The 15940-nt window shown below is 45.5% G+C and overlaps 1 protein-coding gene across 1 annotated transcript in view; it reads right to left on the bottom strand.

Moving 5' to 3' along the window:
* Window positions 1-13836, bottom strand: part of ZSWIM6 (zinc finger SWIM-type containing 6) — a 195156-nt gene extending 181320 nt beyond the window's left edge. The window contains exon 1 of the mRNA XM_047086923.1: window positions 13171-13836. Within this exon, the coding sequence (XP_046942879.1) occupies window positions 13171-13831 (661 nt within the window). The 5' untranslated portion in view covers window positions 13832-13836. The remainder of the gene's footprint in view (window positions 1-13170) is intronic.
* Window positions 13837-15940: the final 2104 nt, after the last annotated feature.

Raw genomic sequence — 15940 nt, 5'->3', positions numbered from 1 at the left:
CTCTCTCAAAAATAAACAAACATTAAAAAAAAAATTTTTTTAAAGAATTCAATGTACTTGATAATCTATCCCCAAGACATTCTGATTATATTTCCTAATGAAATTTTTGTTTTCACCAAGTAAAAAAGTAAATTATTCTTATATCAGCAACAGCAAGCTGCCCAATTTGCTCTTATCCACAAAGTAAGAACTTGAAGATGTAAAAATGTAAATAAACTCTAAAACATCTGCCTTCTCTCAGCTATTAGATCACAAATTCACCTTTCACTAAATCCCTCTCCTAAACTTCCTTATTTCACAAAAATGAATTCAGCAGAATTCATCCAATAACTGCCTTAAAGATAAAGTGAAGAAAAAAAAAATCAATCAGACTCTATTTGTAGTTATTTTGGCCAAAAATTCTGTGCTACTTTCAAAAGGACATCAGATCAATGAACTAAATGTTATCCTGCCATTCAAAAGACCTAAGTATATTACAGCACTACTACTCTTTGAATAAGGTTGAATAACCATCATCTCTGGTTCTACTCATATTCACTGTAGACCATGGTAAATGGAAAATCATACCTAGCATAACCTCAAGCTCTTCTACATACCACTGTGGAAAGAATATAAACAGTTCTTACCAAAGTCCCTTCCAAAGATAAAGATTCACACTCCAACATTTTTTTTACTTTTTTCCAAAACGCATTCAAGAACAAATACAACTTACTTTTCATTTTGAGTGCAATAATCAGGTAAGTACTGAAATCCACATGTGCATCCAAAATTTAAAACTCAGTTTGCAAAGAAAATCCACATGATACTGGCTAAATCTATACAAAGACACTGATATTCCAGAAACCTAGCTGCTCCTCCTGAAAATAAATAGTAAGTTTTCTATTTGTGAAACATATTTCTACAGTATTAACCAAACCTAAACACACACAACCGAATTAGCAAAGAGAACACTGACAGCTATAGAAAAAAACAGTACATATGTTTTTTAAAAATGCCTGATGACACCTATAATTATATAAACCAATTTGGACTCTACAACTTCAACAGCAATGGCAATTTTAAAAGATGTCCCACGCCTGGGTGGCTCAGTCGGTTAAGTGTCCGACTTCTCAGGTCATGATCTCACGGTCCGTGAGTTCGAGCCCCACGTCAGGCTCTGAGCTGACCGCTCAGAGCCTGGAGCCTGTTTCAGATTCTGTGTCTCCCTCTCTCTCTGATCCTCCCCTGTTCATGCTCTGTCTCTCTGTCTCAAAAATAAATAAATGTTAAAAAAAAAAATTAAAAAAAAAAAAAGATGCCCCAGGGGCACCTGGGTGGCTCAGTCGGTTAAGCGGCCGACTTCAGCTCAGGTCATGATCTCGCAGTCCATGAGTTCGAGCCCCGCGTCGGGCTCTGTGCTGACAGCTCAGAGCCTGGAGCCTGTTTCAGATTGTGTCTCCCTCTCTCTCTGACTCTTCCCCGTTCATGCTCCGTCTCTGTCTCAAAAATAAATAAATGTTTAAAAAAAATTTTTTTTAAAAAAGATGCCCAAGACATATTAAATAGGTCGGGCAAATTTCACACTTCTTGGTGCCACCACAAAACCAAAATTACTGAGCAGGATATAACAATGACCCGATAGGGCAATTCTTAAATCTTCATCCTGTCTAAAATAGTTATAGTAGTATGATGACCACTGTCAAAACTCAATCTTTTCTAAAAATAAACATATATGTCCCATTTCAAAAAAGTAGAGATAAGTAGAGTATCATCGTGGAGAATATATCTGAAATTTCAGTTTGATAACTGAAAAGTTAGGTTTTTGACATTTGCCAGCAGTCCCACAACGTGCTGGCCCTGTGCCATCATGGCCCGGTGCCAGCCTGATGCAGGGCCAGGCTAAAAATAGCAGCCAAGCAGCAGCTGGAACACATAGGTCCTTGTGACCTCAGCTTTATTTCCCTAAATCAAGGGAGGTTTAAGGGGAGGAGACAACTAAAAGCAGAGAAGGAAGGGAACAGAATAAGCTCTCAGCTGGTATTTTCTACCTCTCCCAGATTTCTTGCCTTTTTTCCTACCACTCCCTCCTACTCCTCACTCCCACCACTCCATCTTCCACACTCAAGAAAGGAGGAAAGACAAGAAGGAAGTGTGGGAAGGGGAGAAAGGGAGGAAGACAGTGAAGCGCTGAAGAAGGTTCAGAGGCTCCGCCACCTCCTACTCTCAGGTTTCTCTCACTTGATTCTACCATCATCACAAACCAGCCACTGGTCATTTATTTCAGTCCTCAGGTTTGCCATGGTCTAGAGAAAGTACAAGAAAAAAAACACATAGGTGACTGGCAGGGAAGGGGCGGCCTAAAAGACAGTGTGAAGAGTACAAAATCAGAAGTGTCAAGAAGTGCTAAGAAAACAAAGTCCTAAAGAAATAATGCAAATGTATAAAAAAAGATGCTCCTTCACATACACCAATAAGATTACAAATTTCTGGTATTTGAATTTTAGGGACTTATATTATGACATATATTTATGAAAACCATGACCATCTTGTCTGTGGAAATTGGTTAATATCAAGCTGTAGCAAGAGCAAAGGTTGAGTATAACTTCGGCAGGCCATCACCAAGAAAGATTAACACAACACAAGAGGCTCCAGGCTCTGCCCATTACACTGAAATTATAAAACATCAATATTTCATTTATAAAAATGCTGGTCACTGTTAGCAAATATTTAACAGGTACAATGTGGCACATATAGCATTCTAAATTGTACCGATCTAATTAAGAGAATTTAAATCTTGCTTCTGTGGACTCACTCTACATGCTACCTTCTTATGCTTATTTTCAGTATAATATCTTCCATCATTAGAGATCTGACACCAATTAACAATAAAAAATGCATTAAGTAAACAAGGAGACTGGTAAATAAGGCAGGACAAGGCAGTGAGTCACCTGAATTTAAGCACATTAATTCTCTAAATGAGCTTCCAATTTATCTGATCAGTTTATTCAGTTAGTACCAGTTTAAATGTACTGACAGGTCCTACTGCATCCTTCAAATTAACATCTTTCCAATGAACTCTGCCTCTCAAAGAATATGAAATCTTTTTACCAGCCACAAGAAATAATGATTTTTAATCAAAACATTTAAAAGGGGCCTTAAAATGAGATAAATACAGAATTTCTAAATTTTACCTTGAAAAATTACCTTTGCTTCATATATACCACATTTAAATCTAACCTACAAGTTAATTCCTCTTTCAAAAGTTAAAAATGGGGGTGCCTGGGTGGCTCAGTCGGTTCAGCCACCAACTCTTGATTTCAGCTCAGGTCATGATCTCACAGTTTGTGGGACTGATCCCCACATTGGCCACAGAGCCTGCTTGGGGTTCTCTCTCCCTCTCTCTCTCTCTCCCCCCACCCTACCCCCCAGGGTCCCCCACTCATGTTGCACGCATGCTCTCTGTCCCTCTCTCAAAATAAATAAACTTTTAAAAAAAGTTAAAAAATGCCCAATGGAAGATGATCAAAATCACCCCACACAACCATCTTCCAAAGCTGAAATTCATTCATAAGAGAAATTTGTGAAATGCAGTTTTTCAAGTCAAATTCTAAAATACATGTTAAAATTCATAGCTGTGGGCACCTGGGTGGCTCAGATGGTGAGGCGTCCGACTTCGGCTCAGGTCCCGCTCTCATGGTTCCATTCATTCATGAGTCAGAGACCCGCATCAGGCTCACTGCTGTCAGCACAGCACAAAGCCCACTTCGAATCCTCTGTCCTCCTCTCTCTCTCTCTTTGCCCCTCCACCAATGGTGCTCCCTCTCTCAAAAATAAATATTTTTTTTCAAAAATCATAGAGTTATGGGAGCCTGGGTGACTCAGTCGGTTGAGCATCCAGCTCTTGATTTTTGGCTGTCATAATTTCATGATGCATGCATTCAAACTCCACATCGGGCTCTGCACTAATGGTACAATGCCTGTTCCAGATTCTCTCTCTCCCACCCTCAATCTGCCCCTCCCCCACTCACACTCACTTTCTCTGTCTCAAAATAAAATAAACCTTAAAAAAAAAAATCACAGTTGTGATAATATAAAATTCTGGCCACCATGAAAATCACTCCATAAAGTAGAAAAGACTATAATAAATCTAAAGATGAGCCCTCTAGAATAGTTAATGATGATGCATCATGGGCATTAAAATTTTTTTAATTTTTTTTTAATGTTTACTTATTTTTGAGAGAGAGACAGAATGTGAGTGGGGAGGGGCAGAAAGGGAGGGAGACACAGAATCCGAAGCAGGCTCCAGTCTCTGAGCTGTCAGCACAGAGCTGGAGACAGGGCTCGAACCCACCAACCATGAGATCATGACCTGAGCCTAAGTCAGACCAACTAACTGGCCCAACTAACTGAGCCACCCAGGCGCCCCTCGTGAGCAGTATTACTTAGAGGGTAAGAGTACCACCCAGAGAGGCTGTGTCTGGCTCAGTAATGTACCAGTCTGTGTAAATGGGCAAAGTCACTTTCATTTTTTTCCAATACTTCAGTTTCCTCATCTGTAAAATGAGAATGATAAAAGTACCTACCTCATAGGACTGTTAAGAAATATAAAGTGCTTGGAGCAGTATCTGGCACAAGGTTAAGGGTATGAAAGTGTTAACTACGATTATTAGTTAGTAAATGTTGTTGCAGTAATATTAAAAAGCTCACCGTAAATCATGCTTCCTTCGATAAAGAAAAGCCACCCAAACAAGAGGTCTTTAGGAATTAGAGAGGTTCTGAGACCACATCAATTACATGAAAGATCCCATACATCTAGGGACTGTTTATATACTATTTACTGGCGTGAGGGTAGGGGATTCTGACAAAAACACTGGAAAAGCCTACAAAAATAAGCCAAATGTAGACACTGGTTAAGTTTTCATAAATGTACTAAATTCAGAGCAGCCAAATTTCTTACTGGGTATTAACTTCTCTTGTTCTGCACAAGCATTTTAAACATTTAGTAAATTCTTTACTACATAGGTGTACAGGTATAGGAGTGCATTCATGTATATTCACACAACTGTAATGTAGTTTCATAGTTAACAGTCTAACTTCTTCAGAACTTTGGTCTCATCCTACAACCTCTACAATTTCCAAATGTCTACAAATATTTTCACACTAGCATGTATTCAGCAAGCTACAATCATTGCTTAACTGAAGCCATTAGATTTCCACCAGAAACTGAAATGCTATCTAGAAATACTTTTAGAACATTCAGTAAAATGTTAGCCAAATAATCTCTCCAACAGTCCAATCATTTTACATTCAAGAATATGCCTGGCATGGGGCATGTGGGGTGGCTCAGTTGGTTAAGCGTCTGACTCTGGATTTTGGCGCAGGTCATGATTTCAGGGTTTGTAAATTCAAGCCCTGCATCTGCCTCTGCACTGATAGCCTGGCTGGGATTCTCTCTCTCCTTCTCCAACTCTCTCTCTCTGCCCCTCCCTCGCTCACGCTCACCCATGCTCTCTCTCTCTCCCTCTCTCTCAAAAATACTTACTTTTGAAAGAGAGAGTAGTTCAAGCGAGGGAGGGCAGAGAGAGAGAGGGACAAAGGATCCAAAGCATGGGGATCAAACCCATGAACTGTGAGATCATGACCTGAGCTGAAGTCAGCCGATCAATCGACTGAGCCACCCAGGTGCCTCAAATAAATAAACTCAAAAAAAAAAAAAAAAAAAAAAAAAAGACTTCTCCTGGAGCCTGGAGCCTGGAGCCTGGCTGGCTTAGTCAGTGGAGCATGCAACTCTTGATGCCAGGGTTGTGGATTCAAGCCCCACAGTGGGTGTGAAGATAACTTAAAAAGAAAAAAAAAAAATCTTTAAAAAAAAATAAAAAGAATTTGCAGAGTTCTGGGGGTTTGCGGAATTCACCAATCATCTCCAGCAAATTAACAGGCAGACTGAAGGGAGGAAAAACAGAAATTCAACATTTAACTTTGCAATTTATTACCCCTCTCTGGACAAACTACTCAACATGTCTGCGCCTCAGCTCTACAAGTAGATAATAACTATCATACAAACGCATTTTGTAAAAACAAAATGCTTCTCATCTGTTAGCATATTTTAAGAAGAAACAGCACAATGTATCTACACACAGGGTCACTGAAATATGCTTCAGGTAATGATACCCAAATGACACTGAGTTCATCTCCTTTTATGTGCACTTGTGAACATCAAATTAGTTACAAATACGTAAGTAAATACATGTAAATATATACAATACATATTAACTGACCCGAATCTAATTATCAATGAGGAATCCCACAAATATAAATCACTTAGCATACCCTTACCAAAGTCCACTTACTATTTGCTGAAAGTCAATCTTTAAATTTCAAATGAAAACCAGATTTTGCACTGCTTTCTCTCTAAAGCTTACTTTAACTACCTTTTCTAGATGAGAAAAATAAAAGGAAGCATCCTATTTTTAAAGAACTAAAAACCATGTTTAAAGCATATTCTTAGCAGAACACATGGCACTGAAAGCAAAAACTGCAAAGATGGGGGTTTTTTTCCTAAGCTTATTTATTTATTTTTGAGAGAGACAGAGAGAGACACAGAGCACAGGTGGGGAAGGGGCAGAGAAAGAAGGAGACACAGAATCCGAAGCAGACTTCAGGCTTTGAGCTATCAGCGGGGAGCCCCAATGCCGGGCTTGAACTTACCAAACTCACCAAACTTACAAATGCCAGATCATGACCTGAGCTTAAGTCAGATGCCCAACCAACTGAGCCACCCAGGTGCCCCTGCAAAGATATGTTTTTTAAACAAATCTAACTAACATACTTTATTTGTGAGACTGGCTAGGACTAAGAAACTAGAGTCTCCTTTCATGAGACAAGACTATGTAGTATTCTTCTCCAAATTACCATTTGAGACTGATTTTTCAAAAGGAGATGGAGAGTCTTCCTATCCACTTAAAGGAAACTGTTTATGTTTTCTAATTTACTGTAATCCCCAAACATTTACACATGTCAAAAAATTAATAAAACAAGAAAATTAAATTAGGTTTTTTTTGTTGTGAGAAAGCACTGGTCTTGAGATTATACAATAATTTGAAAGATAACTAAAAATGGTTTTGTGAGTCCCACATAGCTTATTGTCACCTAAAAAATAGTTGCCTATAATCTGCTTTGTTTCTAAGATGTTTATAGTTAACTATGATCTTTCTTTTCTAGGATATTTGTCCCCTTAAATATAACAGTTGAAGGTCAACAACAGTTCAAGTTTAATGACCACCCCTATAAAAACTGCTAACACCACAGGAGTTTTGTTTAATTTTATGTGTATGTAACAAAGCTTCTTAAAGGTACCAAATTCATTTTGAAGTATTAAAGCAAAACGGTTTTCTAACACAAAAACAGAGCATGTAAGCATGTGGAATTACTACAGACCCAATTGTGTAACTTTTAAAAGGGGCAGCTTTCTTAAAAGACAACATTGGTATTCTTCCATTGCCATCCTTTTCACTGAACATACTGCCCACTGAAATCAAACATTAACTAAACCCTTTTTTTTTTTTTTTTAATTTTTTTTTCAATGTTTATTTATTTTTGGGACAGAGAGAGACAGAGCATGAACGGGGGAGGGGCAGAGAGAGAGGGAGACACAGAATCAGAAACAGGCTCCAGGCTCTGAGCCATCAGCCCAGAGCCTGACGCGGGGCTCGAACTCACGGACCGCGAGATCGTGACCTGGCTGAAGTCGGACGCTTAACCGACTGCGCCACCCAGGCGCCCCTAACTAAACCCTTAATATGAGTGTGACCAGAAAAGATGTGCTGGCCTGCTTCTTTCCAAATGAAACATTTAGAGTTAGAATTGATGGCAATTGATTACCCATTGTGAAAAGAAAAGAGGCCCAGGATAAACATCTTAAAAATCGGCCAGAACATACTTAAGACAATAATGACTTGAGTTGGTCAATTAATTGCAATAATTCTTCTATTAAAGGACATGTTCCACAGTCATCCTGATGTTTCTAAAAGGAAAGGCATCAAAGTCTTTACAGAAAGGATGAAATTCAATGCACAGTTGAAATAAAATAATGGGGATGGCCTTTTCCTCCTCACCCCAAGGGTGTACTCAGAATACAACTAACTGTATGGCAAGAAATTAAAGCCTGAAGCAATAGTAAAAATGTTTGCTTAATTCAGATCTGCAATTCACCTTCCATCTTACTGAAATCTTTCGGCTACAAGTATTGTTGTTTCCTGAACACTTTAGATTTCCTCACTGGACCAATACTAGCCACCAGAGATGGAAATTCCAAGATTTCCCCACATATAATTGAAAAAATTGAAATTTTAACCTTCCTCAGAACAATGCTGAGCACATACTAAGTACTCAGATACTTTCAAAAATCAATTGTAAGCAAATCAAACATTTTAACTGGCACAGAATAAAAGAAGACATATGCAACTAGTTTCAAACTTTCTTTTGTGTACTTTTTCATTAATCAAAAGGAAGAAAACATAGGATCTAATTTTTAAATGTTCTATATTATCACTTCCCTCTTGAAAATGCTTTCAATGAAATATACTATCAACAGTAAACAAAACATCCTATTCTGAAAGTGTACCCAGAATCATACTTTCATATAACAATCTCTGGTCTATAAAGAAAACCAAAACACTCCAAGAAATGCCCACAAATTAGCCTTAAATACAGTGACTAAAAATTTTATGCAACCTAATTCTAAAACAAATTCCCTTTTACTGCCTTGCCACTCCCTAAAACAAGAAATTTTAAGTTATGAATCTACAAAGTCCATAAAAAAATGTTTACCAAAGTGTTAACAAATTCCGGGCAATATTCTTTTCTCCCAAAAGTAACCAGCAAAACAAAACAAAACAGAACAAACAAAAAAAAGCAACTCCTTTTAAAATTTATCTTCTTCCTGCCCATACTAAAGGCAAGATCCCAGTTTTGTTTAAATACTTATTTTAAACTGATTAGTCACAAATTAAGCAAACTTGTTTGTTTCAATACAAAATCGAATGTATACCAATTTTCCGAAAGAGGACACACACACACCGCAAAACAAACAAAAAATTGAAAAACACAAGATAATTTTTCTAAGACTTTTTAATTACAAAAATGAGCGCTTCTGATCTTAGAAAAATCCAACCATAAGACAATCAAAAAATGAAAAGTAACCCCCCCACAAAAGTACACCCATCCACTTGACTGCCCTTTTCCAAAGATAACCACTATTCATTGGTTGCTTGTGTAGCCTTCTAGAAATTTTTATGCATCTATAAGTCTATCTTTTTTGTTTTAAACAGAAATTACAGCCTACTGTATGAAGAGCTGACTTGTTTTTAAATAAAATATTCTGGTCACCTTTTCTTATCAGTATATATATTTATCTCTCTCTCTGTTTTTCACGGTTGCGTAGAATTCCATAGAGTACTTCTTAACCAGTTCCCTTCAGATGGAAATTTCCACAGACTCCAGCTTTTCAGTATTACAGATACTGCAATGAGCATTGCTCAACGTACAGAACATCTTTGTGCATGAATATCAATGAACGTAGAAAATAAATTCCTAGAAATGACATAAAAAGAGAGCCAAGGAACCAGGGAGGCAGCATCTTCTCCCACCTCCTCAGCCAATTCTGCGTACTATCTACCCATCTTTTTTGTCTTCACCGATGTGGCAGAAGAACGTGGCCTGTCACCTTTACTAACAACAAGAGTGAAGACAAATTGATCATTTACATTTCTTTGTGAAATGTGTTGCCCGTGTTTTAACTAAATTATTCATCCCTCCCTTTTATTTTTTAAACTAATTTTTCAGAGTTCTCGTTAGCCTCCAACATGCTGCAAATATTTGCCCCAGTTAGCTGCTTAACTTCATTTATCACGTTTTCAGTCTTCCAGAAATTTTTAGGTTTTTTTATCCAATTAAATTTGTCTGTCTTTTAATTCAAGTTATTTGTCCTTAAAATTTGAGTTCCAGGTCATAATAAGAAAGCTCTCTTTCCCAGGCAAAACTTTGGGGAATTTTTTTTACATGCCTTCTAAATTATTACTTCAGTGATGTCGATAATATTTACATACAAGCACCTTCAGCAATGACTCTCTCTTGATATAATATCAATCAATAAAAAATTAGCGAACTACACTTTCTCCAAAACTTCCAATAATTAACTGATGGACAGTTCTGCACCAATTAAATACCATTTACAACTACTACATCAAAGACTTAATTTTTTTCCCTTTAAATTTCTTCTTAAAATAGGAGTTTAAAAATAACTAATAAACATGTTTAGTTTCTGGGAAGTCCCAATTCATTGACCCTCAATACTTAAATAATCTTCAACAGTGTCAAACAACTAGATTTTCCCTGCTGCATCTATAATTTAGTCATCTCTACAAAAGTCAGTGAATACTTCCTGTACAAACAAAAACTTGTAATTTTGAAATACCAGAATATTGCTTATGGTTCTATCATGGTATATGGTGTTATTTTCCATGTCACGTTCTGAAGCAAAAATGACTTCTACCTCAAATCGAAAAATTACAAAATAAGCCTCTTGTGTTAGTATACCAATTCAAACCACCACTTAAAGCTAAGTTAGATGGTTAATCTAGCCATTCTCTCTGTTCTTCATCAAGGAAAAGAAATCCTGGTCCTGAGTTTTCTATCTCACAGAGCCAGCTCTGCCAGGCATTTAACAGCCTTCCATCTCATAAGCTGACTGGCACAACAAGTAATACAACTTGGAAGTTAAGGAAACTGGCACAACTCAGAGGGGAAAAAAGAATATTTTCCACAATTTGTACAGCACTTGTTTAGCACGTATGTAAGTGTTTCCGAAAGGGTGGTCAACTCTTCAAGCTATGCAAACAGCATCATACGATTTCATATCAACTACTGCCAACTCCATTCAGTGGCCTCCTTCCCCTTTGGGGACTATTCAAAAAGTTACTATTTTCTTTTACAACTCACCCAGGCCTCTTCACTGATGAAAGCAGGCAAAGCCCACGCTGTGTGTCTGTCTCCTAGAGAAGATTGCATCTTTTATTTATCGCCCCTTGGCTTTATTTTCACAGTGAATTCCTGGCTTAAATGCAATCAGCCAAGAAACCCTCCCTATGTGCTCTCCTGTCATTCCTCATTGCTTGCAAGCAGAGTCAAGCACAGAAGGGGGAAAAAAAAAACAACACTCAACATTGCCAGCCAAGCCATAAAAATTCCCAAACTCTAGTTTGGTTATACTGAGAAACCGTGGATGTGCTTCAATCCGTTTCAACCCAGCAGGAAACGAGGGGGGGGGGGTGTAAAAAAAAAAAAAAAAAAGGAGGTATAACTTTAAAGAATGCTAATTAGATTTTTTTTTTTTAAGGATGGATAGCCTCAAAAGTTAAACCTCCTCTAGACATAAGGAGAAGATACCGAACCTAGAAAAGACAACACTGGGGGCTGCCTTTGGAAATAAATGACCATGCAGAAAATCACGTTTGCAGACTGCATTAGAATTCAAATTAACTAAAGAGAATTAAAATAAATCTTAATTCTCTTTTGCGGCCCCTATCCAGACCCCCACCCGACTCCCAAAGAGAAGGATAAAAGAACGGACTATGGAAAGAAAGATTAAAAATCAGAGACAGCGATGCTTCCAACCCTCTCCCCATTCATTAGGTACCATGTTCACCACCACAATACTATTTAAAGTAGACAGCAATGCGGGGGGGGGGGGGGCAAAATATGCCGTTTGCAATCAGGAGAAAAATATGGGGGGGGGAGTTTCATTATAGCATTGTTCTTTTCACTCCATCCCAAACATCCCCATCTTACGGCTGAAAAAGATATCTGGCCAGAAAAAAACATTGGGGGTAGGGAGTGAAGACAGGGAAAGCTTTTAAACTCGGTATTTGAGAAAACTCTCATGGTCTGTCAGAGAAAAGGAGGGCTGTGCAGCTTTAAATCACAAGTCCTGCTCGCCTTTGTCAAATATCTTCTACTTTACAAGCTCTGAAAAGAAATAAAGAGACTCTTTTGTTTGGGTCTCCCTTTTCGGAGGATGACAGAGAACTGAAAGGGGCACAAATAAACCTGAAAACGAGAACAAAGTGCGGGGTCGCGCCCGGCTGCCAGGCGGCCGCGCCTGGAGGGACGCTGCGCGGCCGCGGAGCCCCTCTGCCTCGCGCTCCTGCCGCCGCCGGCTGCGAGCGCAAAGCCCGTAACTGCTCACCGCGGCTCGCCCCGCGCACGGCCACCGGCCACCCAGCGCCAACCAAACTCCGGCGGCAGAGGCCGCCGGGCACCGCCGGGCCCGACAGGAAAGGGAAGCGCAAGCCGTTCCTTCCCCGGCTCGCGCCCATGGACTCGGGGACGCCCTCGGGGGGAGAGATCTCTGAGGAGAGGGAGTCCAGCCCGCCGCCCCCCTCCCTCCTGCGCACCAACTAGGCAGGGGAGGCGCGGGGGGAAAAGACACATTTAAATCCCCGGGCCGCCGGCAGAGCTCGCCCGGGCCAAACCAGACGCCGCAACGACCCCGGAGCGCCACGGCCGCCAGCCCGTCGGAGCCCCGAAAGGAGCGGCAGCCGAGAGGCATTAAAATGTAGTCCCCACCCCTCCAATAGAGGGGGCGGGGAGGGGGAGAGAGGAGAAAGAAAAAGGAGCGAACGGCAGACAAGGAGAGAGAGCAGGGTGAGCGCGGAGGGCGGCCCGGCCGCCGGCTCGGCCCCGGCCGGCATTGTCTGTGCGGCCCGCGCCCCCTCCCCCGCCCCGCACGGCCCCGCCACACACACCCTTCGCCGGAGCCCGGCCGTCCGCCTCCGCCTTTGTCCACAACCACCCCCCAAAAAAGGGCGAGCAGCCCTCCGGGACGTGCTCCCCGGGAGAAGGGCGGGGAACGGAGCGGGCCGGGGGCACCCGACACCCACCCCGCCAACCCCGCCGCGGGGCGAGTCCTGCTGATTCATTTCCCACTCGCGCTGGCCCGTCCGGGGAAACGGGGGCGGGGAGCGGCGAGAAGGAAATGGGCGCTCCGCTCGAGAGGACGGTTCGGGCCGGTGAGGGCATCGGGAGAGGGTGCGGACGCGCGCCCAATTGAGGGGCTGCCAGAGGAGAGGGGGCGGGCGCCCCCCGAGGGACTGACGGACGTACAGACGGCTCCGCGGCTGCCCCGTGACTCACCGACTTGCAGGACGTTGTCGACGCAGCCGCTCTCCAGCAGCGCGATGCCCCGGCGGAAGGGCAGCCGTGTCTCGTCCCCGCCGTCCGCCGCCCCGGCGGCCCCCACCGACGGGGCCCCGGCCCCAGCGGCGGCGGCGGCGGCGGCGGCGGCAGCGGCGGCGGCGGCCGAGGTGGCGGCCGGCGAGGACGAGGAGCCGCCGCCGCCTGCGCCGCCCGCGCCGCCGCCCGCGCTGCCGGGACCGCCGCTGTCGTCGCCGGGGCCGCCCGCGGCGCCGCCGCCGGTGTTGAAGGACGAGTACATGCAGATCTCCCGCTCGCTGCGGGGAAAGGACCAGTAAACGATGCGGCGCTGCACCGGCTCCGGGATGCGCTCGAAGCGCTCTTCCACGCGCTGGAACGGCCACTTCTCCGCCACCTTGCGCGCCGCGATGTCCAGGAGCGACTCGGGGCTCTGGGTCTTACCCGGCGGCAGCAGCCCCAGCGCCGCGCCGCCCCCGCACGCCGCCGCAGCCGCACTGCCCGCCCGCTGGCCGGGCCGACAGGCAGAGCTGTAGCCGCCACCCGCTCCTCCACCGCCACTGCTGCCCCCGCCGCCACCGCCGCCGCCCGGCCGGCAGCAGAGCCGTTTCGCGGGAGGAGGCTGCTGTCCGCGCTCCGCCATGACCGCGCCGCTTCTAACCCGACAGCGGAAGTGCTGGGACCCTATAAACGGCACAAGGAAGCGCGACACGCACACGCCGCGGCGACGCCACGCTGCCATCTAGGGCCCGCCGCTCCTTGTACGGGCACGAGAGGCGGGGCCTGCTCCGTGACGTCGGGGTTGAGGCGGGGAACGGATAGGGGGACCTAGGGCCAGGGGCGGGGCCTATGCAAATCGCTGAGCTGAAACATAAATAGAGCACTCCGCGGACACGGGGGTAGCGGGGGCGGCGAGGTTGGGTGCCCGGTGGGTTATGAGAATGTCAGGCTGCTGTGACGCGGGGGGCGGGGCTCAGGCGGGGTTCCCGCGGGAGGGGACGGGCAGCCGAGCCTGGCCTAAGGTGGGTGGGTCTCTGTGCCCCCTGCCAACTCAACTTCCCCCTCCAATTCCCTGCCGCCCTTTGATGTCCGGCAAGTGAAGACGCGCCTGGTGGGTCTAAAAGCGGAGGGAAGGCGAGTTGGCGGCGGGGGGGACTTGAGGAGAAGAGCCCGGGGAAGGGTCCGGGCTAAATGAGGGGCGGGGCCCGCGAGCCAATGCCCCACCCCCCCCCACCCCCGTCAGAGCCTGGCCGCCCGGGGAAAAGCCTCTGGGCGGAGGAGGCGCTTTCAAAACAAAGAAATGCGGCGTGGAACCTGAGGGACGGGGGTGGAGAGGAAGGCGGAGGAGGTGCGGCCGAGGCAGCCCCGCTGCCCGCTTCCCCTACAGTCAGCCCAGGGGAACTCCCCCCACCCCCACGCCAGCCGGGACTGCGGCGCTGGGGAAGAGGGAGGAGGCTGCGCTCGGCTGTTTTCCAGTTCACTTTTGCAGACCCGGGTAGGGAAGGAGAGCGGCCACTCAGCTGCCCCGCATGGCTGCAGTGCACCCGTCCCGGATTCCCGTGTCCGCTGTATCCCGGCGGCCGGTCTGGGAGCCGAGCCGGCCAAAGTGTTCCAAAACGCGCAGAGCGCTCGGAACCTGCCCCGCAGCTCTGCGACGCGCGTCCTGAGCTGGCCGTGGCCTCCCGGCCCTAGCGCACTCTCAGCTCGGCGGGCGAGGAAGCTGGCCAGGCCGCTAGCGCGGAGCAGGGAAACTTGAACCGGCTCGCGTCGCCCCCGCGGCCGCGCCGCCGAGACCCAGCTCCAAGCTGGGTGCTCTGCTCGAGGCAGAGGGTACACCGGGGCAGTGGATTTAGCGAACACACCTTTGTGAGTACACACGCCACGGACGCGCGCACACACACACCCCACGCGCGCGCGCGCGCACAGCCCCGCCGACTGGAGACGGCGCGCCCCGGCCGCTCGGCGGCGGACGGCGGCTGCTAACGCGCTGGGTGCGCACTTAGGTCGGCCAGGCTCGGCCCCGGGTGCCCGGCTGCCCGGAACCTAGGCACTCCGGACGCTCGCCGTCCTCCCAGCCGCGCTGGCTACACCCGAATGGCCCTTCCACTCGGGTAAAGGCAGCGGAGGGGGGCGGGCGAGCGAAGAGCGCTGCTCGCTGGTACGAGGGCGCCGGCGAAGGCAAAGAGGCGAGTCCCGGTCTGAACGGGGAACCCTGCGGATATTGTTCGCACTCCACAGAGCTCGGTCAAATCTGGGTCCAAGCCGCAGACTTAATTAGCGCGTTGGCGACATCCTTACTCTTCGCCCCACCTTGTTTTTACTGTAAATCGTGATACTGATACGGTCGCTATTGTGGAAGATAAACCGTATCTCCTTTGACACTTTCACGTCTTTTAAGGTTATTGGCTGGTGTTACCCACCTGCCTGCTTCATTGCCTGGGTTAAAATGAAATAGAGTGCGTCTGAATTTTAAAGAAAATCGCCCACCGAAGGCCAAGGCCCAGGGGACCTCGAACTGCCGGTCTTGGCTCTTAACTGTGGTCAGGCCTTGAGAAGACCCAGGCTGCAGGTCCCTGGGGGACGGGATGCTGGCAGACTGTCCATCGCTACCTTACTTGTTAGGAAAATTTTGATGACATAATGTTTCTATATATCTGTCTGGTATTTGGGGGTGCACCTCTCAGTGCTTAGGTAAAGGCCTGAGAAAAAAGCTGGAAGAGAATCTTTATAGGCAAATGGGAGGGGAGGGCTC

This window comes from Lynx rufus, unplaced genomic scaffold (assembly GCF_022079265.1).
Source record: "Lynx rufus isolate CCGP_SWC_20201006 ecotype Redwood Valley unplaced genomic scaffold, mLynRuf1.p SCAF_1, whole genome shotgun sequence".
Classification (NCBI taxonomy): Eukaryota; Metazoa; Chordata; class Mammalia; order Carnivora; family Felidae; genus Lynx; species Lynx rufus.
The sequence above is the reverse complement of the archived record's forward strand: the minus strand, read 5'-3'. Positions and strand labels throughout refer to the sequence as shown.